We start from the raw sequence: 25845 nt of genomic DNA, 5'->3' as shown, positions 1-25845 counted from the left end.
TGATGCCTACTAAATATTATTATTACTTAGATAAATAATCTGTCTTTATAGTGGATTTTGTTTACTTGAATTGCTCTGGAAAATTATAGATTTCATAAAAAGAGACTTATTAAAATCACGCTGGAAGAATTTCTCTCTCAACACAGTTCTTGCTATTAGATAATCTCACATCACTTTCTATAGTTGTCTTTTACTGATTTAAAAGGACAAGCATTCATATGACTAATTTTATAGCGGTCTTGAGGGTGATGCAGGTGGAGTTCAGAGAGCCACCTGGTGTCAGCTGCATCCAGGTATACAGTGGCTCGAAGAGAATCACTACTCCATGGGTGGAGCAGAACAGAGATTTAAAATTCAGTGGACACTGCACATCACAGGCTATGCAAAAGGAGCTACAACTATTCAGTACTAAAATATGCAAACACACAGTTGGCATTTGTTATGGGGAAACAGTATGTTTTCAGGAAGCTTTCTTACTTTTGAGAGCTATCAGATAATACATTCTAACTGTATGCGTTAAGATTAGGGTTAGAGTCAATAAAACAGAAAAATAACAGTGGTTTAAATAAGATATACATTTATTGATCTCATATGTAGAAGCAGTCTGGAGATAGACAATTCTAGGACTGGCATGACAGCGCCTCAGAACTTTCAGGAACCCAGGCCCCTTCCTGCTTATTTTTATGCCATCGCTCAGATATAGTCCTGCATAGACCAAGATGGCTGCCCAAGCTCCAGTGATCAATCTACACACCAGGCAGTAGGATGGAGTAAGGGACTAAGATTGGCATGAGCCTTCATTAAGGAGATTTCCCAGCAATGTCACGTAGGTCTGCCTACGTTTCATTGCCAAGAGGAGAGCTGAGAATGTGGTCTTTAAGCTGTGTACATTATATCTTGCTTAAGGCCAGGGTTCTATTCCTATGGAAGGCGGACATAATAGAAATTGGAAGGCAAACTAACAGCTTGCCCATCCTAGCTTTCTCACTATACCTTCCTTAGTGCCTTTGTCAGATAAAATGAACCATGACTTGATCCAGAATGGCAGTTGTTTCTGTTCTTGTGCATCTATCACACCACACACTACAGTAATAGTTACAAGAAGAATGTATCCATATCAGAAGAGCACTAAAAATTTTTTAAAAAAAAGAAGAAACAAGATTTATTTTATCAGGTACTCATTCCTTGCCAATGTTGACATTTTAAGCTTTTCTGTGTTTTATAATAATATTTTTTAGTTCATCAAGGCTTAATTTCATTCTTATCTGGTTTCAGTGTATAAGAAGAGTCTTGGAGATGAAATTAGTTCTGAAACATCTGGTGACTTCCGGAAAGCTCTGTTGACTTTGGCAGATGTAAGGTTTTATTTTTTACTTTTGAAGTCCCCAATAAGCTGCATGGTCAATAATAGTTTCTAGGGTGTTTGAAAATAACCAAAGTGAGACGATGAGATTGCAGTTTTCCTTTTGAAATGATTTGTTCATCTTACATTTGCATTGCCACCACGCAGTATAATATTTAACCACCCTCATAAAGGTATAACATAGTGATGCAACCAAAAAATCTTGTTTTGGTCAGTATATGGATAAACGTATTTTGATCAGGTTTCATAATACATTAGAAGATGTTCTGCATGTTCATCTGGAAGAAAAATAATTGTTCATTTCCATTATGTCTTCATTTTTAAGAACATGTTGATTTTCTTCTGGACTCGAAAGAATATATATTTCTTTTGGTGGCACTTAAATTAAGTAGGACGCATGATACAGATGAATTATCTTCAGAGATGGGTATATCAGTCTCAGGATTTAAAAAATGTGGCTTGCTGGAACTGCATCCTTGCCTTGCCCCCTTTGGAAGAGCTGCTAAGCCATTCATCACCATGTGACCAAATGAGACCATACCTTGCCGTCTCTTTTTAGGAGGCTCTTGATTTTATAAAAAAGGCGGTGAGCAAGGATGAGATAGAGTCATAGGTGTGTGTAAGAGAGGAAATGATTTAAGCCCCATCTCAACAGCCTCTTTCAGCTGATTTACGCAGCCCTTAACGTGTGAGAAAATCCCAACAACCATCCCAGCCTGAGGGTTGAAGCAGCACTTGGCAAAGTGAGGCATCATGCCACTAAGGAACAGTTTATCCTAATTATGGTTTCAGTTGTTTCCAGTGGTGACAACCTTATGACGTTTGAACCTACAAACTCAAACTGATGAGGTATCGCTGCAAACATACGATCCCACAGGTCTGTACTCATAAGTGCAGATCTGCTTGTGTGCACGTGAGCACACACGCCCCCAGAAGGCAGTGGAGAGCAAGGCTCCTGGGAAGGGTTTCAGAATAAGACCTGGAGTCTTGTGCTCCTCTGCTGCCTGCTAGCTTTATATGCTGAGACGAGTTACTTTAAGTCAAGCCTCAAAGCCTTCATTTCACATCTGTACAATTAAAATAATAACAGTACCAGCCTCAGAGCGTGTTGTGAAGATTAAGAGAGAAAGAGTGTGAAATACTTAGCACAGAGAAAGTTATCAATACGTGGTGGTGCTGGCTTATTGTAATTAATACCAGTGATCATCAGCGTTTTTATTATTGGAGCAGAGTGAATGATGAAAGGAGGACAAGAAGGCGGCAAACTAGGGATGACTAGTTAGAGCAGAGTAGCAGCAGCACTGAAAGAAACCGAGAAAAGAAATCATGCAAAAATCAGGCAGGCCGGGGCTTCCCTGGTGGCGCAGGGGTTAAGAATCCGCCTGCTAGTGCAGGGGACATGGGTTCGAGCCCTGGTTCGGGAGGATCCCGCATGCCTCAGAGCAACTAAGCCCGTGCGCCACGACTACTGACCCTGCACTCTAGAGCCCATGAGCCACAACTACTGAAGCCCGTGTGCCACAGCTACTGAAGCCTGCGTGCCTAGAGCCCATGCTCCACAACAAGAGAAGCCACCACAATAAGAAGCCCGCGCACCGCAAGGAAGAGTAGCCCCCGCTCGCTGCAACTAGAGAAAGCCCGCGTGCAGCAATGAACACCCAACGCAGCCAAAAATAAGTAAATTAAATAAGAGAAAAAAAGAGTAGTTTAAAAAAAAAATCAGGCAGGCATACAAAGACCTAATGTTTGCAAATAGGAACAAATGCATTTTTAAAAATTTTTATTTATTATTTATTTATTTATATTGAAGTATAGTTTCTCTACAATATTATATGTTACAGGTGTACAGTATAGTGATTCACACTATTTAAAGGTTATACTCCATTTATAGTTATCGTAAAATATTGGCTATATTCCCTGTGTTGTACAATATGTCCTTAGAGCATGTTTTATACCTGATAGTTTGTACCTCTGACTCCCCTACTCCTATAATGCCCCTCCCCCCTTCCCTCTCCCTGCTGGTAACCACTGGTTTGGAACAAATGCATTTTTAAAGTATTATAGCCAAATGTTTCATTCACCTATAATTTGCAAAATAATTCAGGCAATCTTCTTTTCCTTCTCCGTCTCCCCTCTTGCTATAATGTGCTGAATTATTTGTGTACAAGCACACGCACTTAGCCACAGAGCCTTCAACAGTAGAGTTAGTGGGGAATCCTTGAGGTTTTGGTTTATTTTAATAGACTTTATTTTTTAGAGCAGTTTTAGATTTGAGAAAAATGCAGCAGAAACTACAGAAAGCTCCCATATGCCCCTCCTCCCCCCTCACAGTGACCCCTGTTGTTAACATCTGCACTAGTGTGGTACATTGGTTATAGTTGACGAATGAATGATAAAAGAATTAGATGATGAATTAGATGATGAATGAATGAACTGACACATTATTATTAACTAAAGTCCATAGTTTACATTAGGACTCACTCTTTGTGTTATACATTCTATGGGTTTTGAGAAATGTGTAATGTCTTGTGTCCACCACTACAGTATCATACAGAATGGTTTTACTGCCCTAAAAATCATCTGTGCTCCAGCTATTCATCCCTCTTTCTCCCTCTGAATGCCTGGTAACCAGTGATCTCTTTATCTCTATAGTTTTGCCTTTTCCAGACTGTCCTATAGTTGGAATCATGCAGTATGCAGGCTTTTCAGACTGCCCCTTTTCATGGCTTGATAACTCATTTCCTTTTTATCACTGAGTACTATTGCATTGTATGGATATGCCACAGTTTATTCACCTGTTGAAGGGCATCTTGGTTGCTTCCAAGTTTTGGCAATTACGAACAAAAACTTCTGTAAACATTCATGTGAAAGTGTCTGTGTGGACATTAGATTTCACCTTATTTGGGTAAGTATCAAGGAGCACAAGTGCTGGGTCGTATGGTAAAAGTATGTTTAGTTTTGTAAGAAACTGCCGAACTGTCTTCCAAAGAGGCTGTCCCATTTTGCATTTCCAACAGCAAGGAATGAGATTTCCTGTTGCTCCACATCCCTGCCAGCATTTGGTGTTGTCACTGTTTAGAATTTTGTCCATTCTAATTGGTGTGTAGGGGTATTGTTTTAATTTTCAGTTCTCTCATGGCATATGACGTTGAGCCTCTTTTCATGTGCTTTCTTGCCATCTGTGTATCTGATGTCTATTCAGATATTCTGCCCATTTTTAATTGGGTTGTTCGTTATCTTATTGTTGGGGTTTAAGAGTTCTTTATATGTTTTAGATACAAGTTCTGTATCAGATATGTGTTTTCATATAATTTTCTCCCAGTGTGTGGCTTGTCTTTTGATTCCATTAAGACATTTGAGTTTTCAGGGGAGGAAACTGCGGCTCAGAAAACTGTGTGATTTGCTACAGATTTCATAGCTAGTCAGCGCCAGAACGAGAGCCCCAAGCACCTGATTGTTCTGTGCTGCGGGGTTGCCACTGAAGAAGCAGCTCTAAGATGCCCTGCTGGTTGGAATGCCGGGTTTTGGAATTTTTATCTTTAAAAGGATTGCCCTCACTTTTATCTTCCCTGTCTAGGGCAGAAGAGATGAGGGTCTGAAAGTGGATGAGCAGCTGGCCAAAGAGGATGCCCAGGTCGGTAACAGAGCAAAGAAAACATCTCCTTTAACGATTCTCCCTCCTGACTGTGTTCTCACTTCTACGGCACCAGCCGGGGTCATGCTGTCTCCTGTCCTGTCTGGAGGAGAAGCCTGACACCTGGGGATCCCCGGACCCCACCTTTCTGCCTTCCCCACTGGTGGTTATTATTCCCCTGGCTCCTGCCACACAACTCTCAGATTTCCAATCCACTAAAAGTGAGAGACACGGATTATCGATGATCTCAATGACCTGTAAAATAAACTTGCCCCTCTTCTCATTTCACCTCCTCAGAAAGAGACAGAACTGGGTCTGTGATAACATTTAAGTCTTCTCCCTTGTCCAATAGATTCTCTATAATGCTGGTGAGAACAAATGGGGCACGGATGAAGATACATTCACTGAGATCCTGTGTTTAAGGAGCTTTCCTCAACTGAAGCTGAGTATGGACTCGCATTATAATCCTTTTTTGCGTTGTATTGTTCTTGCAAATATTTCAAGGTTTAACATACACAGTTCTGGAAAATGAAGTTAAAAATCGTGAAGGCTGTCCCATTTTTATGTACAAACATTTCAGGAAACAACCTGGGGGGCCGCGGGGGTTGGGGGGCACGGATGGCAGGGAGAAGAGAGGAGCAGCTCTCTGGGGTGAGAGCAGAGAGGGGTGTTCCTGTGGGATGGAGGAACCTGGCTGCACTGCTTCCAGCCCATCTCTTGCCTAGTTAGCCACTTTCCAGGAAAACCAGGCACTGCGGGTGAGTCTTTGTTAATGCATTAATGCAGATTAACAGTCAGCTTTTTCTGATATGAAGGTAAATGGGTGGGGGGGGGGGGACTCTTTTTATCAGACCCAACTATTACATGGAACAGCTAAGCACCCACCCCTTCACTCATGCATCTCTCTGAGTCATTCTGGAAGCAACGGCACCCAGAAGCCCAGATCTCCACTTACTAGGGACATCTGACTGTGGCTTCCCAGTGCTGGTCTAGAGAACAACCACAGTAATGACTAGGCTGATGCCGAGTTCACAGGAAAATGAGGAAACCTGGGCATTAAAATTTCATCCTTTTTATAAAATAATGGCAATAGTATATTATAGTTGCTTTATTGATGTCTTTATTTGAAAAATAAAAACCAAACAATCCTAGATCTCTCTCCAAATTTTCTTTTTTTGAAATTCACTTGGAAAAAATATACTTGGCTTACAAAGTATGCCTACATGCTCGGTGACGTAGGTACAGGTTTTGCTTTTGGGCAAATGTTGATCAAGTACTTTGAATGCCTTCTAGTAAGTATGAAGTAGGCTATGCTGCCTTAGGGAATGATTTACTCAGCACAAAGAAATCGTCATAATTAAGATTTCTTTAGCGGATTTAAAACATATTTGACTCATGACCACATTATTGTTTCCCAGGTGCTGCTCTAATTTAAAAGTAGCCCACCTTACTAGATAAATTATTTATCTTTTAACCTTTCGGGCTATTTTAAATGCTTACAGCCTGGGAATGGGGAGGGAAGAGAGGAGAGAGAGAGAGAGATTGATCATTGGAGAAAATGGCCTATGAAGTTCAGGTTTTATTGTAGACGAGATTTTTTTTTTTGACATTTTTTAAAAGTAATAAAAAAACAAAAACTTCTGTGCTGAGTTTTTGATGGTTTAAAGGAGTTTTGAGCTTGCCACTTAATAACTTGATTTGCTGCATATCAAATCAAAACCCAAAATATATTCAAGTGTGGTCAACTGGGATACTTTAAATATTTTTGTGGTGCTGGTTTTTTTTTTTAGCCTTTGATGAATACAGAAATATCAGCCAGAAGGACATTGAGGACAGCATAAAAGGAGAATTGTCTGGGCATTTTGAAGACTTACTGCTAGCCATAGGTAAGCCCCTGAGTGCTTATAAACTGAGTTACTTTGCACTTGTTTTAAATACATCTCAAGATTAGCTCTTTTCATCTCAGAATCCTGCCTGATTTCATCTTTATGCCCCTCATAGCCCTCAGCACAGTCCACCGTACACACAATATGCTTAACAAATATTGTTAAATGGATGCCAGAAGAAGTTATCTTTTTTAGGTCTTCCTTTGCCTTTTAACTCTGTATTTGTCTTGTTACCACGTTTGGATCGTAAACTCCTTGAGAGATAAAAATATTACATTCTTCCTGGCATTTTTATGGAGCCTGTTGAAAACACAGACCTAAGCCCATTTGGTAATTCATCATATTTGGTTATTTTTGGCAGTGGCCTCCCAAAGTTAAACTCAGGTCGGAACTACAGGTCTCCTGCCTCTTGGTGATGTGAACAGGGATTATCAAAAAGAAAATAAGTCACAGACTGAATCCGTTCCTGGAGAGACACGTGGATTAACAAGCAGACAAAAACACGGTTATATAAGCTGATCTGTCTTCTCAATCAGGTCTCTGCAGTCTGTGCTTTTAGGAACCCAAAGAACACCTTGCAAGAAAGATTGCATTCAGAGAAATGAGACACTCTTCGAAGACAGGATTCAGTGACCATTCTAGTCAGAGTCAGGCAGTTAAATCTAAGTGCTCGTACACACACAGGATTGTTCAGAATCCTAAACAGCAATCCTAAATTGTTAGGAACAATCCTAAATTGTTCAGAATCCTAAATATCCAATTTGGGGTGGCTACTGGGCTTGCTCCAGGCTGCTTCTCCATTAATGCCAGGGTAGGAGTACCTGTACTCCACACAGCTTGTCATTTCGCCAATGAAAAATCATATCTAACATCCATCATGATCATTAATAGCTTCTACGGTGAGTTAAAGATAGCTGATGTCTAAGGGTAGCCTCCTCCGGAGTGAGCCTCTGATTCATCTTTCAAGTGTTAATTACCACCTCTGGAGGGTGAACTCCCCATTAGGGTGCCCCAAATTGTTTTTTCTTTTTTAATTATTTATTTATTTATTTTTATTTTTGGCTGTGCTGGGTCTTCGTTTCTGTGCGAGGGCTTTCTCTAGTTGCGGCAAGCGGGGGCCACGCTTCATCGCGGTGCGCGGGCCTCTCACTATCGCGGCCTCTCTTGTTGCGGAGCGCAGGCTCCAGACGCGCAGGCTCAGTAGTTGTGGCTCACGGGCCTAGCCGCTCCGCGGCATGTGGGATCTTCCCGGACCAGAGCTCCAACCCGTGTCCCCTGCATTGGCAGGCAGATTCTCAACCACTGCACCACCAGGGAAGCCCTCAAATTGTATTTTTAAATAAACACTCATCAGGCACTTACTATACGCTCAGCGTTGTGCTAACCTCTTTTCAAATACCAACCCATTTAAGCCTCATAACAATCCCATGATAGGGACTATTATTACCCCCATGGCAAACCTGAGGCACCAGAAGGTTAAGTTCCTTCCCCAAGTTACCCAGGGAAAGTGTGGTAGAGCTGGAATTCTAACCTAGGCACTTGGGCTCCACAGTCTATGATGTCAACCAACCCCTCCAATGTGCTGCAGCGTAAACAGAGACCGAAACCTGCATATATCACACAGTCCACACTCAACTATTGATATTTTAAATTGCAGAAAATATCCCAGGGAGCAAGCACTCACTAAAGTCTGGGCCCTGGGCCCCATTCTCAGCGTTTCCTCCACATATGTTATTTCATTTAACTTCTGAGCCTCTCTTCAGTGCCAAGAATAGGACTGTTGATCCAAATGCCACTTAAAATATATGACTCTGATTGATTTGCTAAAAGATAGGCCAAGAAGGAAAAAAAATCTTCTTCAATTAAAAAATATGCATCAGGGACTTCCCTGGCAGTCTAGTGGTTAAGACTCTGCACTTCCACTGCAGGGGGAACAGGTTCAATCCCTGTTCGGGGAACTAAGACCCCACAGGCGTACAGCGTGGCATGGCCAAGAAAAAAAAAAAAGGAATTAGAGATCAACCTCCATAATTAGCTCTGAGAATATTCCAGTGGCAATGATATAGCCAGTTAATTTTTTCCCATTTCTTTTTTTTAATATTTATTTTATTTGTTTTTTATTTTTTAATTTTTTTGGCTGCATCGGGTCTTAGTTGCGGCACGTGGGATCTTTCGATGTGGTGCGCAGGCCCTTCACTGCAGCGCGCGGGCTTCTCTCTAGTTGTGGTGCGCGGGTTTTCTTTGTCTAGTTGTGGCACACGGGCTCCAGAGTACATGGGCTCAGTAGTTGTGACGCGCGGGCTTAGTTGCCCCATGGCATGTGGGATCTTAGTTCCCTGACCAGGGATTGAACCCATGTCCCATGCATTGGAAGGCGGATTCTTTACCACTGGACCACCATGGAAGTCCCTCCATTTCATATTTTAATCTTTACATCAATTTTCATGCTTTTTACCTTGCCTGCTGTAATATTTGAAAAACTTTGTTGAGATGTACAAATTCTCACTTCATTGAGCTAAGAAGCATTTTTGGAAATAGACATTGAATTATGCACTAAATTTGGGCTATAATATACATTATTTTATCAAGTAAAAGAAAGACCTTATAATTTAATTTAAAGTTCAAGATGTGTCACACTTTCATTTTCTATTTCAGTCTACCATTGGAATACAACAGGTTTTTTTTTAATCTTTATTGAGATATAACTTAAGTACCATAAAATTCGCCCAGAGTGTGCAATTCAGTGCTTTTTAGTGTCTTAACAGAGTTGTGCAACTGTCACCACTATCTAAGTTTAGGATATTTCCATCAGCCCCAAAAGAAACCCTGTGCCCTTTGACAGTCACTCCCCACTCCTCCCCACCCCCCAGCCCCTGGCAACTACCAGTTGACTTTCTGTGTTGATAGATCTGCCTGTCCTGGCTATTTCATATACAAGGAATCTAATACAGTATGTCAACGCATAGCTTTTGACGTGAAAAACCATCTGAGTTCTAACATCTTAGAAATGCATGGTAGGAAGACTGCTAGCTGTCACATCTGGACTTAGATAAGTAGAGGCTTTATTCAAAGAGATTATTTCAATAGGGAGAATAGTTGAGTCTCAGAAATGTACAAGAGTCTGAAAATCAAACAGAAAAAGCTTTTCTTTTATGGGGAGGAGATAAACAGACCTTAGCAGAAACTTTCAAAGGGAAGTTGGACAAGCAAGGGGGCATAATCGTTGGGGGTTGACAGGAAATGTGTCTCGCTGTGTCAGCTGGTTCTCAGGACCAGCTGAAAAGGGGACACGTTCTGCATTTCAGCACCTGCTGAGGCTGGGGGCCAAGCTAGGGTTCAGGGGCCTGTACGGGGGAGGGGAGAGGCCTGAGTAAATTTTGGTCAAGAGAACACAGAGGGTACGAAGCGGGCAACTGTGAACCCTGGGTCATCATAATGAACTTCAGTGGACTCCCTGATTTTTAGGAATTTCCCTGAGTTTCCCTGCTGGGGTTGGGTCTTAAAGCAAGCTTCCTTATACTGCATATGCCACCATCTCCCCAAATATTCATGAGGAACAAATCGTGCGTTTAAGAACGTAAAGCGGAGAACAAGGTAAAGGGTTATGAAAAGAAAGGATTCTCTGCATTTAGTCTGGGGTGAGGGAGATGATTGAAAAGCTTAATAGCTTAAAAGTGGGCATAAAACTTTCAATCAAATGATTAAGGCTTGCTGAATATAAGTTTGAGAAAAAAATAGGTAATATCAATTTGCATCCTTGATTTCTTCTCAGACAGCTTCAAATCTATAACTGTTTTCATGTTTGTCCCAGATTCCATGTTTCTAATATATTTCTCTTTCTGTTTCCCTTAAATCACTTACACAAAAGGCCTTTTAGCTTTCCTTAAGAGAGTCTGAAAGGCATCATGAGAAAGTCACTATTCTTGTTCTGTTCTCCAAAATTCATTATAAAATTCATTCACTTTTGGTCAGATTCCTACCTAGAGATCAGATTTAAGATGATAAAAATAATTGTGTTGCAATAAATAGATTTATTCCCTACAGACTTTTCTAGTCCTGGCTGTTTTCATTTTACTTAAAGGATAATTAATATGCTTATGTTTTTGCCTATTATCTTTTTCTTATTCTGCTTTACTTGTTATTTCAAAATAAAGAATTGAAAGATTGTAGTATTTTTTTGATGGCTGAATTTAGATTATAGGTGCTGGTTCTAATGTAATTAATCAACCTATAAATTCTAATCCAGTCATTTAAGAGAAAATCTTTCCATTGGAAAAACTGGTTTTAAACTGAGCTGCAGTGCCCCTGCTTACCTAATGAGTTATTTGGAGCAACACCTCTGCAGTCTTTAGACCCAAGCTATTCATCAGTAGTCAAAGATGCTAGAAACGGAGCAACGGTACACCCTAGGGAGTTATCAATGTAAGCGTAGGTGTTGGTGTGTCTGGGATCTGGAAATGAGTCAGCGGCTGTGAGAGTTTCTTTGGCAGGTAATTTTATTTTCCCTGTGGCTAAGGATAATTACTGTGCTAAAGTTCCATGCAAATATGACATTATAAGGCTTCGAAATTCAGGTTAAGCATTCATTCACTCTTTCATTCTAAAGAAAAGCCAGGAGTGGGGAGGAGGAGAGTGGTATGTTTACTCAAAAAAAAATTTTTAAACGTATTACTGTAGATTAACTCAATTTCTATTAAATGAAACTGAACATTACTTTGCTTTTTTTTATAACAGTCTGTTGTGCAAGGAACACGCCTGCCTTTTTAGCTAAAAGACTGCACCAAGCTTTGAAGGTTGGTCTGGAAATTTCATATATATTCTTAACTTCCCTCAAGGAGAATGTAAAAATATTGCTTAATGTTGATGGGCTTTCGTATTTCTTTTCCACCTTGATGAGTTCTCTTTTGTAGCTAATGTGTCTACTAATTTGGCTCATTGGTTGATAATGAGTATCCTAATCATTATAGACGTAGGTACACTGCAGTGTTGAGTAAATCATTTCCCCCACTTCACAGTAATGTGGGCAGTCAACTTGTTTTAGGATGACAGACCTCCAGCGTGAGCCAGTAGCCTTTCAAGCTGCCTTACTTAAACCAAACTGAGTCAGCAGCCTTTCACGATACAGAAACCCTGTGTTTTCTCGTCGGCTGCCACTGCTAGATGGGGAGCTCCAGGAATCTGTTCAGGAGGTCTTCTTGCTCTTTTATGTCTGTAGACCCTCATACTGAGCCTGGCACATAGAAGATGCTTACTTCAGTTTCTTCCTGGACATTTCCTGTGGAAGTCCACGTGCTCCTACAAAGCTGTGTCCAAAGTAAACACATCATTGTCCCCACCTCACCTCCCACCCCAGTCTTGCTCCCCATGCTGCATTCAGTCATCTCAGTGGATAACCCCAACGGGAACTAGCCTTGCCCAGCTCGCTGAAGTTATTGTACCTTTCCTCCCCAGCCTTGTTCCCTACGCCTCGGCCACATCAGCCTTCTTTCCGTTTCTTGACTATGCTGAGCCTCTTCCCATGTCAGGGTCTTTGCATGTGTTGTCCTCTCTCCTCCAGGTCTGCCTATGGCTGTCTCCTTCTCATCTCTGAGGTCTCAGCTCACATGTCACCTCCTGGGAGAGGTCTTCCCTCACTACACCGGTCAGCTGGCTTCCTTTCACTCACACTCCATGCCATCATTTTTTTTTTTTTTAATTTATTTTATTTATTTATTTATTTATTTTTGGCTGTGTTGGGTCTTAGTTTCTGTGCGAGGGCTTCCTCTAGTTGCGGCGAGCGGGGGCCACTCTTCATCACGGTGCGCGGGCCTCTCACTATCGCGGCCTCTCCTGTTGCGGAGCACAGGCTCCAGACGCGCAGGCTCAGTAGTTGTGGCTCACGGGCCCAGTTGCTCCGCGTCATGTGGGATCCTCCCAGGCCAGGGCTCGAACCCGTGTCCCGTGCATTGGCAGGCAGATTCTCAACCACTGCGCCACCAGGGAAGCCCCCATCATTCTTATTACCATGCACTTGAGCAACTTGTTCATTGTCTTTACCGTACAGCTCCATCTATTAGAACGTAAACTGTGTGAGAACAGAGATATCACCTGTGTTGTTCACTACCATACGCACAGCACAGGGTACAATGTCTGGCACGTAGGAGGTGCTCAATAAGCATTTGTTGAATGAATGAATGAATGAATAGTGTCAATATTCACCTAGCTGTTCAGCGAGAAATGTTACACTTCCCTCTCCTTCATTCTCCTCAAATGATATATCATTAAGTTTTGTCAATCAACCTTTATGAGCATCTCTTACATCTATCCATTTTCTCCATCCCTACTGCCATTATTCTAGGTCAGGCCATCATCATCATCATCTCTCTCTCTCTGTCTCTGTCTCTCTGTCTCTGTCTCTCTGTCTCTCCCCTTCTCTCTCTCATTATGTAATCATCTCTGGATGGGTCCCAAACCTTCTAGTCTTACTCTGTTATCTTCATCCCACTCTTGCCCTGCAGTCCATTCTTCATACACTTGCTGTCAAAGGAATTTTCTGAAACCACAAATCTGATCTGATCTCAACACTCTCATGTTTAACAGATTGCAGTAGTTCTCCACACTTGGGATAAAGTCGAATTTCATTTCATGGTTTACAAAGTCTGGCCTTTCTAGACACATTTCTTGCTGTTCCTTCTTATTATTTATGTTCTTGCCCTAAACCATCACACATGCTGTTTCCTGTATAGGAACACTTCTTTTCTTCTCTGTAAGAACTCCATTCCTTCTTCCCCTGGCTGATTATTTAGACCCCAGCTTAAATACCACTTTCTCAAACAGACCTTTCCTAATCTTTGATCTATCTTGGTCTCCCGAGCATATGCTCCCATAGTACCCAGTAGTTCCCATATGTCACGTTTTATTGTAATGGCCCATTTTCTCACCTGTATCCTTTACAAAATTGAAAGTTTAACTGGGGCATCTCATCTCTGTTTTCAGCATTTGACAATGTGATGGCACAGAGAAAGTGCTCAATAAATATTTCTTGAATAAATGAATGATGATGTTTGATGAAAAATGAGTGAAGGAGAGTCACTGTGGTTGAATATTTTGCCATATCAATATATTGATATATATCAATATATCAATTGATATATATCAGTTGATATATATCAATATCAGATAATATTTTACCATTATCTATGTCCTGTAAATATAGTTCTATATGTTGTTTTGTGAGCAATGAGATTGGTATTGTGGACACTTGCATTTCTCAACAGGGTGCTGGGACTGATGAGTTTACTCTGAACCGAATAATGGTTTCCAGATCAGAAATTGACCTTTTGGACATTCGAGCAGAGTTTAAGAAGCAGTATGGCTATTCCCTACATTCAGCAATTAAAGTAAGTCTCTTCTTAAAAAGGGCAAAACATATCATGCCTCTCTCTACCCATCCTTTTTCCCTTATAATTCTCAAAACATGGAGATATGTGACTTAGGTTTCTCTCTCTTGTCAGTGTGTAAATGTGTTTCCTGAGTTTAAAGAGTAATAACAAAATATCCCTTAAAGACAGTGATTATTTTTCAGCTCTAAAATCTCAGGCACATAAAAGACACTCAACATTTTTTTCAGGTTTAGTGGCCACTAATTTTTCTTCTTTTATGAATTGCATGTGCAAGTTGCTTACCTATTTTTTATATTGCAGTATTTTAATTTATTTCAGTTTTTCTTTCTGACAATAGAAGCAAAGTACGTATTTTAAATTTCTTCTTTGTTTGACTCAAAAGATAACATCGTTCTGTACCTTGGAGTTTTTTTTTATTTCAGGATATAGGAAGCTTTCTCATTCTTTTTAACAGCTGCATATCATTCCATTATTTGTATATTTGTACCTACCACATCAACAGATGTTTCAGGTTCCTTGCTATTATAAACAACGCTGCAATACGCGTATACAATTTCATAAGGTACAAGTGTATCTGAGGATAAGTTATCATGAGTTGGTAGGATTGCTGAGACAGATGTAAATACATCCATAATTTTGGTAAATATTACCAATTGACTTCCACTGCACCTCAGTTAGTCAACTAGATTCATTCACCAAAATCGTTTCTGTTTTTTGTTTTTTTGTTTTTTTTAATGAGAGCTGTTGTTTTTGCACTAAACCTTTTCAGGAAAAGATGCATGCCTAAGTTGAAACAGAAAACTTATTCAAAAAGGCAGCTGTCAGGCTGTGCCTGGGGCTTAGCACAGATTTCATCAACTGCTCATACTCAATGAAATTTGAATCGATCTGACACATTACAATAGTTTCAATCAACAGGGAAAGATACAATAACGTTAACCAAATTGTTTTTACCAAGGCAGAAAAGGAGAGGCATACATTTTATAAAGATTGCCAGTAACAAGGTTGAAACACGAAGAAAGCCTTCAGTTCACCCTTGGCAAACTAGGAAATTCAGTTAACTGGTAGCTCTCCCTGACCTGCTCCATGGTCTGGGTAATTGAGGCTTATTGTATTAGGAAACATTTAAGCAACGTGTATCTTGACAGAAAAGAAAAATCCATTGCTGCAAAGTTCAGTGTGTAATTTAAAATTATCTAAGGTTTCTTCACTCCTGTCAGCTAACATACATTATCAGGTAATCTCATTACGTTTTCAAGACTGATGAATAGGATGTTTTCGATGGTTAAAATTCTGTAATTCAGGAGCTAGAGTTCCATTTTGTATATCATCCCAGCCTTGGGTTCCTCTTCCTTCCGCCTTTAATTTAGACATTTCTCTGCTCATTAACACCTTTCTCAAATGATGACTGGAGGGGACGAGAAGAGGAAGAGAGTAGGTGAGAACAAATCTGTATCTCTTATTACTTAATAATAGGATCTTAATTTAAAAGTTGGATGAAATTACAGTTTTTGGTAGATTTCCTCTATCAACAAGTTGAGTACCTATTTAATAAATAGCATAATTCCAGGGTCTTTAAAGGAAAATATAATAGCTACCCTCAATTAATTCATAATCTATGTGGAGACTGAGGTGGGCATAAATAAAACAATTACAAGATAATAATATGAGTTACCACAGTATTCTGCATAATAATATTTCATATTGATAGTACATACTAAAATGTGAGATTATAAATGCATAGAAATTTTTTTAAAAAAAGAGAATAAAGTGGCTGACATAAAGAAATAATATGAAACAACACGCAGTTAAATACTAGATTATGGGGTACAGAGGACAGTAGTATAGGAATTGAGAGTAAAAGACGTTTGGGATTAGATAGGGACTATTTCTTGGGAAATGGGTCTTGCGCTTGCCTTTCAGGTGAATAAGCAAGTGTTAAGTGCCTCGTATGAGCCAGGCGCAATGCTGGTCAATAGGGTCTCATAGGGGAATGCTCTAGAAACATATATATGATGAGAAGTAGGAGGGTAAGAATTAATGAGGCACTTGATTGATTAGGAGTCTACCTTGGGAATATGGAAAAATAAAATCTGAGTGGCAGTATGCATTCAGTTGAAAGGGAGACTCGAGATCACAGAATTCGTATTCCATTCATTCCATTTAAAATATTTACTAAATGTATATTATGTGCCACGTTCAGGATTAAAATTATAAGTAAAGAAAAAAGTTTTCTGTCCTTATGGAATTAGAAATAAATGTAAAATTACAACCATGTTCAATGTAAAGGAGATTGTGCTATAAGATCACATAACAGGAGGATTTTGACCTATAGGAAGGTTATGATTCAGATCTAAAAATGACTAGACTTAACAGGGCGAAGGCTGTGGGGGTCAGAGGTCAGCAGAGCCTTCTAACAAGAGGAATTGCAAGTGGAAAGACCTCGTGGTGGAGGAAACGTTAATGAAAACTGAGGCTGGCGGGACCAGATCATTCAGGACTTTTTCTGACAATGTCTAAGGATTTTGTCTTGCTTAAGAGCAATGGGAGGCCACTGAAGTGTTTAAATTTTAATCACATAGTGTCATGACCAGAAGTCCATTTAGAAAAGATCCCTGTGACTGTGGACAATGAACTGGACATAAGATAGAAGGGATGTGGGGTGATGAGTTACTATATTAGTCATATTAGAGTAGCTCTGACTGTAACACAAAATAGTGATGCAAAGCTACTGGTAATACAAAGGGAGGAAAGAGCAAAGACTCAAAAGATATTTAGGAGTTCAAACTTACGGGACTTGGTATGACATCTTGGTGTGAGGAGAAAGGAAGGGAAGGAGTCGAGGATGACTCCCAGGTTTCTAACTGCCAGACTCATAACAAACATGGCATCTTGTACTGTAAGCCTCAATCTCACCTGGTATCTTTCCTGAACCAAGATCTTTTTTGGCTAGCCTAGGGGAGAGGAACTGGGAAACATACTCTGTGGGGATGTAGTTCATTTCACTTTCTTAAGTCAGGAAGTATAGTTTGGTGTTAAGGGGCCAGGTTAACTGGGCTCGAATCCTCCCTCTGCATTTATTCTCTACATAGTTTGGGGCAAATTTCCCAACCTCTGTTTTTCTCGTTTTACTTATCTGTTAGGTGGAGCTACTATGGTATCTACTGTACAGAGTTATTATAAGGGTTAAAGTAGTTAACCCTTAGAAGAGCAAGTGTTTGATAAATACTAATATAAATATTATTAAAACTATAATTTTCTAAAGTTTTGTGAGAAAAATAAGATTATGTAATATTAGGTAATTGATGCATTCATTTTTTTTAAACCCAAATTGAAATTTAATTGCAGTATATCAGGAAGAATATATAATAATATATTATATATATATATATATATATCATCCATCATATATTAATATATGATATAATATATATATCATATGATATATATAATATATCATCCATCATATATTATAAAGAAGATGCTAGGCTGGAACAGGATTACACTCAGGTGTGAATGGATGATGGAATTACAGGTGCATTTCACTAAATGGTACAGGTCATGAGCCTTACACGCCAGTGAATCCCCTAGTGCTGTGCAATTTGATTCATTCATGGTCCCCTCATTATTTACGCCATGTCTGTCCTTCTATCCATCGGTCCTGTTCCTTACAGTCGGATACTTCTGGAGACTATGCAATCACACTCGTAAAGATCTGTGGAGGAGATGACTGAGTCAAGAATGTCATTTCCAAAGGCTGCCTGCTCCCATGACGGACTTTTCCCACAGCTCTAACTACATCTTTCTCGCAATATTTACAAGCACAAGCAAGTGTCAAGAGCAACCTGTTTTCCTAACAGAAATTTTCATTGTTCCATAATAATAACAACAAAAAAGTGATTATTATCGTAGAGCGTCTCATCATAATGTAGCCGTTTATAAATGAACTTTTTAAATGATATTAAGGATCAGCTAATACTACCCAAATTATATTTCTGCTTTGGAAGTGAGACTCTTTGTACAGTTCTAAAACATTAAATGCAAAACAGTGTAATACAAGTTCTTGCCTCTGTAAAAGGTAATCTGTTTGTTGTTACCATCAACCAGCATTGTTTGGTACCTGGCACCGACAACTAATGATATTTTAAAACATGTTTTTGTTATAAAGCTGTTGCTGCTTCCATTTGTCTATCATCTTATTAATCACATTCATCCTTAAGAAAGGAATAAAAACGAAGATGCATGTAATCCTGGCTTCCCCTTTCTCGTCTGATCAAGCTAGAGCAGTGGCAATGCATAATAATTTATTTCAGAAAACATCTGCTGAACTACTGATCTAACCACTGCCCATCTGAATGGCAAGCATGAATTGTGGTTGTTTTATGTTAAATACTACTTTCCCAGAAGGGGTGTTTAGAACCAAGTTTCTAAGATATCCTTTTCCTCTAAAATAAGTTGGCAAAACTACACATTTCAACAAATCTTTCATGTCACCGTTGAAAGGGACCTAGGATGAAATACCTAGACTAAAAGGAAATATATAAGGTAAAAAATTCTAGTTGGAGTTATTAGTCTGAACTAAAATAGAAATGATAGTTGTATGAGAAACAGAAATAGTGATGTCCAGAACTTTTAATCAATGGATTCCACTGGTCAACATTTCTGAGACCTTTCAGAAAGATGGAGAAGTTATTTCTCATTCTGAGATTTCCAAAATGCATATGGGAACAAAGCACAGGGATTTAGAATCCGCATACCAGGTTTTGACATCCTGCCCTACCATTTACCACTCTGTGATGCTGGGAACTACGAAACCCTGCTAAACCGAAGTTTTCTCATCTTAACAGCACTTACCTCTCTCATAGGTTTGTTTTTTTTTAAAAAAAGGTTAAGTAAAACAATGCCTATGAAGCACTTATCCCTGTGCCTGGACATGGCAAATGTCAATTACCATGTTACCATTTATTATTACCAAGCAACATCAAAATGAGCATGACAGCATTGCAACCATTCTTCAATAGACTTCAGTTCACCTACCATGTGACACACCCTGTGCTAAGTAAGTGTTGGGTACACCAGAGGAACTAACTCGTTTCCTTTGCCCAAAGAGCTTAAAATCTGTTTAGGGAGAGAGACCAATGTGGTGGAGGCTTAGAGTACAAGGGGAGGTGACCGGTGATAGGCAGGGGCTAGATTATGAAGGTCTCACAGACCATGCTAAAGAGTTTACAAGCAAGGGAGAATCATGGAAGGAGCATTCAAGGAGGATTTCAGTCAGGGAAATGATGTGGTCAAATTTTTTATCAAGGAAGAGGAATGTGTGGGAGAAGAAAGCTAAAGGCAGGGAGCCCACGTGGCAAATTAATTCTCTAATCAATACTAGAAGCGTCAGTCTGAGCTAAGATAATGGCAAGGGAGAAAAAGGGGGGGGGGGAATATACACACTCAAGAAGTATTTAGGAGGTAACACTGACAGAACACAATAATCAAAAGGGTCAGGTGTCAAGTCTGCCCTCACGATTTTGGCTTAAGTGATTTGGTAAGTAAGTGTCTCACCAAGCAATAAATCATTGCTAATACTCATTGAGTGCTTACTGTATATCAGGCACTATGTTAAACAGTGTAGTATATGATAAATCATTAACCCTCAAGGAACTTTCCAATGTAAGCGTTAACTCACAGATACAGGAATGGAAGCTTAGAGAAATTAAGTAATTTGCCCATTGGAAGAGCCAAGATTTAAACCCAAGCAGCCCAACTCACAGTGTCCAGGCTATTAACCACTATTTTGCCTTAGAATTTATCCCACTCCAAGGCCACTGTTCTTTTCAACCCGAGAACTTAGTTATTGGAATGCAGAGATTTTTGTCTGTTGCATTCACTGCTATATCCCTAGTGTTTAGAACATGCTTGGCACGTAGAAGGCACTTATCTATAGCGTTGCATGTCATGTATTTTATTTTGACTGCTGCATATCACTCCATTGTGTTAGTCATATATTCATAAGTATAATTTCTAGGAGGCCACAAAATTGCCCTGGGGGTACTGGGGAAGCATCATTTTATCTGGATCCCTCCCCTTTGTGCTTCTTGAACTGATGGTGCCCCACTATGGCTATAGAAGTAGCCTTCATCTCCGGTGAGTAAGGGGCAGAGTGTAACAGGAAAAACACAAAACTAGGAAGGCCTTGGGTTTTTCTCTTTAACGGGTTCTGATCACCAATTTCCCATGTTGGGCAGCGGTTGGGGTGGAGATGAGGATGGGGAGTGGGTCCCACACCAACAAGCAATGCTCTGATACCAGCTGGATGTCCTACAATTCAACTCAATTCTGACACTGTCTACCTGGTGATACCAAACCCCATAGGTTAAGGGCTCAGTCCTATAAGACTACCCCCCTCTTCAGGTGCCAGTCAAGGTTGTCACCTGTGCTTCTGACCGACTGGCTAAAGATTGGAGTTTCCATCAACCTCCACCTTGGGTGTGACCAATTTGTTAGAGTGGTTCACAGAACTCAGGGAAACATTTACTTAGGTTTAGAAGTTTATAATAAAAGAATATGGTAAAGGATACAGATTAACGTCTAGATGGAAGGGATGGGTAGGGCAAGGTGGGTGGGAAGGGGCATGGAGCTTCCATGCCCCATCCAGGCCCACCCCCTCACCCCCCTGCCCAGCACCTCCATGTGTTCACCAACCTGGAAGCTCTCCGAACCCCAGACTATTGGAGTTTTATAGAAGCTTCATCACATAGGCTTGAGCGATCCTTAACTCCATTTTCAGCCCTTTTCCCTTCTCAAGAAAATGAGGGGCAGGGCTGAAAATTCCAAGCTTCTAATCATGGCTTTGTCTTTCCAATGACCAGCCCTCATCCAGGAACCCACCCAGAGTCGCCTCATTAGCAAAGACCAAATATTAGGACAAAAGATACTCCTAGTGCTCTTACCACTTAGGAAATTACAAGGGTTTTAGGAGCTCTGTGCTATGAATGAGGGGCAGAGACCAATATATATGTTTTCTATTCTCTCACCAGGGATTCACTGTGTACTTTGTCATAAAACAGGATAGCTACTAAACCACTGTGAAAGTCAATGTAAATGTTATACATCTCTAAATTCCTAGCCCAGTTCCCTAGTCAGAGTAGGTACATGACAAATCTTAATGACAATTATTTGTAAAGTGGGGTCGTAGATCTTTCCTGCCGTTTGCACCAGGTTGATGCAAGGAGCACAGGAAATAATGATTGGAGCTACTGTGAAAAGTATTGAACGCTATTCAAACGTGATGTAGAATTGTAGAATTGATAGTAAAATTATCATTTTTTGTTGTATGTATGAATCAAGGACTTACTATGTGCTGAGTACTATGCTAGATATTTTAGATCTCATTTATTCTCAGAGCATGGTTATATGTGTCAGTGTTATCGCCATTTACAGATGAGGAAAATGAGGCTCAGAAAGGTTAGGATGCTAGCCCAAGGTTACACAGCGGGAAAACCAAGGTGTAGGATCTAGGTCAGATGGTATTTGTGCACGAGTGAGTATGAAGAAAGATAAGAACATGAAGGGAGTGGTGATCACTGGACAGAACCCTGCAAAGAGAAAGGAACTTTGAGATAATGAAAGACTCCAAGGAAAGCTCTTCTCCTACCCCTCTACTCTCATCCTTCTTGCCTCCTATGCATTGGGCCAGCTGGTAGCTGCTAAAAGTATGTTTCTGATGATTCTGATGGAACGTGTTTATCTCAAGATGGAAGGTTGTTACTGACCCTTCCAAAGAACTGCAATATTTATTTAAATGTTTAAACACTACATGAGAATGAGAGGGGCTGTATAGGGCACAGGACAGTGCGTGGTTTAGTGCACGGGCCCTGGGGTCATGCTGCCCAGATCTGTTGACTGTAGGCAAATTACTTGACCTTGCTAAGTCACCTATTCCTCACCCTTAAAATGGGGACAGTGGTAGTTCTTACCTCATAAAGTTATTTTGATCATTAAACAAGAGAACATTTAAAAGGTGGTTAGCACAGAGTTCGATCGGGAGCGGGAGCGGAGAGCGGACCCCAGAGAGCCCCGAGCAGTGTCACCGCTGCCGCCGGCCTAGCTACCGTCACAGCCCGGGAGGAGCCGCAGCTGCCGCAGGGGGCCCCAGTCACCGTCGCCGCAGCCACGAGCAGCGAGGCCGAGACCCGGCAGCCGCCCGCCGCCCCCCGCCCTCCGCGCTGCCGACCCCAAGCCCCGCACGACGGGCAGCGGCGGCGCAGGGCGCGGCGGCCCGGCCGGCCTCACACCGGCGGCGCCTGCCCGCGGGGACGACAAGGCCATCGCATCGAAGGTTTGGGGAACAGCAAAATGGTTCAGTGTGAGAAACGGGTGTGGTTTCATCAACAGGAATGACGCCGAGGGAGATGCATTTGTTTACCGGACTGCCGTAAAGAAGAACCCCAGGAAGTACCTTCGCGGTGTAGGAGATGGAGAGACCGTGGAGTCTGATGTCGTTGAAGGAGAAAAGGGTGCGGAGCAGCAAACGATGCAGGCCCGGGGGCGGTTCCAGCGCAAGGCGGTAAATATGCAGCAGAGCATAACCATTATAGACGCTCTCCACGTCGCAGGGGTCCTTCCCGCAACTACCAGCAGAATTACCAGAAGAGTGAGAGTGGGGAAAAGACGCAGGGATCGAGAGTGCCCCCGAAGGCCGGGCCCGACAGCGCCGGCCCTACCGCAGGCGAAGGCGCCCACCTTACTTCGTGCAGAGACCCTATGGGCGTCGAGCACAGCGTTCCAACCCTCCCGTGCAGAGAGAAGTGATGGAGGGTGCTGACAACCAGGGCGCAGGAGAACAAGGTAGACCAGTGACACAGAATATGTATCGGGGTTATAGACCACCGTTCCGCAGGGGCCCTCCTCGCCGAAGACAGCGCAGAGAGGACGGCAGTGAAGAAGATAAGGAAAATCGAAGAGATGAGACCCAAGGTCAGCAGCTACCTCAACGTCGGGACCGCCGCAACTTCAATTACCGACGCAGACGCCCGGGAAACCCTAAACCACAAGATGGCAAAGAGACAAAAGCAGCAGATCTACCAGCTGAGAATTCGTCCGCTCCCGAGGCTGAGTGGGGCGGGGCTGAGTACATGCTGGCTTACTATCTCTACCATCGTCCGGTTTCGTCATCCAACAAGAAGAAATGAATATGAAATTCCAGCAATAAGAAATGAACAAAAGATTGGAACTAAAGACTAAACTGCTTGCTTTTTCCCTGTTGACCAACTAGAACTATCTGCGTTATCTATGCAGCATGGGGTTTTTATTATTTTTACCTAAACACGTCTCTTTTTAGTAATGACAAACGTGGTTTAAAAAAAAAAAAAAAAAAAAAAAAGCCTGGTTTTTCTCAATACACCTTTAAAGGTTTTTAAATTGTTTCATATCTGGTCAAGTTGAGATTTTTAAGAACCTCATTTTTAATTTGTAATAAAAGTTTACAGCCTGATTTTTTCAAAAATGACAACAAACTGCAAGCACCTGTTAATAAAGGTCTTTAATTAAAAAAAAAAAAGAAGATGGTTAGCATAGTGCCTAGCGTATGGTAAGCCCTCAAAAAATGTTAGCCCAGATCATATTATTATTAGTGTATTATTCAAGGGCCATGTTTTTTATTGCCTCCAATTTCCACAAGGTGGCAGGTCGAGTTCAAAGTGGACCCCATGGCTCTGTGTCCCAAAGGCAAAACCTATTTTAATTGTTTCAGAATAACTGGGACAATTATGAATTGTTCGGAAACATCTTCATTGTCTATAGAATGTTTGTCACGGTCCAGGCATCTTACTGTTGCTGAAAAACCCTTCTTAATGGAACATATGGATCATTTAGTTTAATCCTCTGTTTCTCACGATTCCCAGCACCATCTGCATTTGCATGAAATGTGTATTAACTCTTCCAGGGATCACCCGGCTGAGTACATTCAAGTCATCTCGTTATGCACTAAGTTTAGTCCCTGGAAGACTGTGAAGGGGAGACAACAAGCAAGCTGGAAGGAGTCCTGGTCTCTGTGACTGGTGAACTGCAGAAGGCAGGAGATCTGTACACCTCATCTTAGAGTGACAGGGTGTTTGGTCTGTTCATGAGGAGCTATAACAGGGCATATTGAGGGAAATGTTTAAACCGTATAATTCAGACTTTTCTTCTATGTATCCTCTTCTTTTTCCATTTCCCTAATTTCACGTCATATTGCTAACCTCCAATTTCTACGATTTTACTTTGTCTTTAACGCATTGGTTTTGGGGTCAGATCAAACTGGGTCCAAATCCTGGCTCCACTACCCATGATGGCAGCGTTTATAGTAGCACACATTTGACAAATACTTCTTTACACCGCCATTCTTTTTTTAATTGAGGTAACATTGACTTATATAAGTTTCATCTGTACAGTGTTATATTTCAACTTCTGTATACCCTACAACATCAATTCTTTACCTGATAACAAAACCTACCTGAAAGAGTTGTGAGGATTAAATGAAATAAAGCACATGAAGGATTTAATTCAATCAGAAATAGTTACTAGTAATTACACTGGCATAGCCTTGCCTGCCCGGCAAGTGGCAGATAGAAGGTGTTCCAATGAGCATTTGTAGAGTAAATAAATGATACTTATTTTAGTACTTCACAGTGATAGTAACTCTAAGACTGGCCTTGGATACCTTCAAGGAAAACGCTCACTGAAATCAGTGATCTTGTCAAATGTGTTCTCTGATTATGGGAGTCCAGTGATACATAAAGCTCCCCAGGCTTGTTTCCTGCCCACCACTCATAATTGTGTGACATGTGAGCATTCAAGTTACTTAACCTTTCTGTGCCTTGATTTCCTTATCTGTAAAGCCAGGATGGCAATAGCATTTAATACTTCAGATTCAGATAGGTGTGAGGCTTCAGCAAGTCAGTTTAGGTAAAGCACATAGCACAGAGCTTGCCATACCTTAAGTGCTCAATAAATGTTAGCTATTATCCTCTGGCTCGGTTTGGAAGACCTCCCATTGCTTCTACTTGATTCACTTGGGGGATTTTTGGATGTTGGAAAGTCAACGCTTCTAGTTTGTAATTAGGAAAGAAGATAAAGCAGACCTCTTGGCAACTTCCTGCCTATGAAACCTTGTGTTTTACGAACCACGGAAAGTACCCCAAATTTCTTCTTAACCCACCCCAGCAAATTGACAAATTCGGATCTTTCCCACCCACTCTCTGTACATCTCCTGTGGGACTATGAAAATAAAGGAAGTATTCGTTGCTTTGTGCATAAGCTGTTTTCCTACTGGTATATTTCTTCTAGTTTCGACAAACTCAAGCTTTCTGCCAGTTTTATCTACCGAAGGGTCAGCCCTGCTCCGAGACCAGAGTTTGCCTGTTTCTGTGGATTTTGCAAAGTCAAAAGTGGGAGAGAGGCAAATTTCAAGTGAGGAGACTTACAGAGTAGGAGTGGCGCTGAATGGCTGCAGCAGTAAACAGTAAAAAGAAATCCCCAATCCTCAAACCCAGGACACCAGAAGAGCCCATTCAGCTGCATGAGTTTTAAAACACAATCATGCATGAG

At 41.0% G+C, this 25845-nt stretch overlaps 1 protein-coding gene and 1 pseudogene across 3 annotated transcripts in view; both read left to right on the top strand.

The window, feature by feature from the left end:
- The window catches only part of ANXA3 (annexin A3), a 63672-nt gene extending 45159 nt beyond the window's left edge, over window positions 1–18513 (top strand). For all 3 annotated transcript variants that reach the window (XM_068542133.1, XM_068542134.1, XM_068542135.1), the window contains exons 7-13: window positions 1276–1355; window positions 4941–4997; window positions 5350–5443; window positions 6788–6883; window positions 11618–11676; window positions 14140–14262; window positions 17940–18513. In XM_068542133.1, coding sequence (XP_068398234.1) covers window positions 1276–1355; window positions 4941–4997; window positions 5350–5443; window positions 6788–6883; window positions 11618–11676; window positions 14140–14262; window positions 17940–17999 — 569 coding nt within the window. In that variant the 3' untranslated portion in view covers window positions 18000–18513. The remainder of the gene's footprint in view (window positions 1–1275; window positions 1356–4940; window positions 4998–5349; window positions 5444–6787; window positions 6884–11617; window positions 11677–14139; window positions 14263–17939) is intronic.
- Window positions 18514–20362: 1849 nt separating this feature from the next.
- On the top strand, window positions 20363–23450 carry LOC137763463 (Y-box-binding protein 1 pseudogene; annotated as a pseudogene).
- The last annotated feature ends 2395 nt before the right edge of the window (window positions 23451–25845 follow it).

Source organism: Eschrichtius robustus, chromosome 4 (genome assembly GCF_028021215.1).
Source record: "Eschrichtius robustus isolate mEscRob2 chromosome 4, mEscRob2.pri, whole genome shotgun sequence".
In the NCBI taxonomy this organism is placed as follows: Eukaryota; Metazoa; Chordata; class Mammalia; order Artiodactyla; family Eschrichtiidae; genus Eschrichtius; species Eschrichtius robustus.
This window is presented reverse-complemented; position numbering and strand designations above follow the sequence as displayed.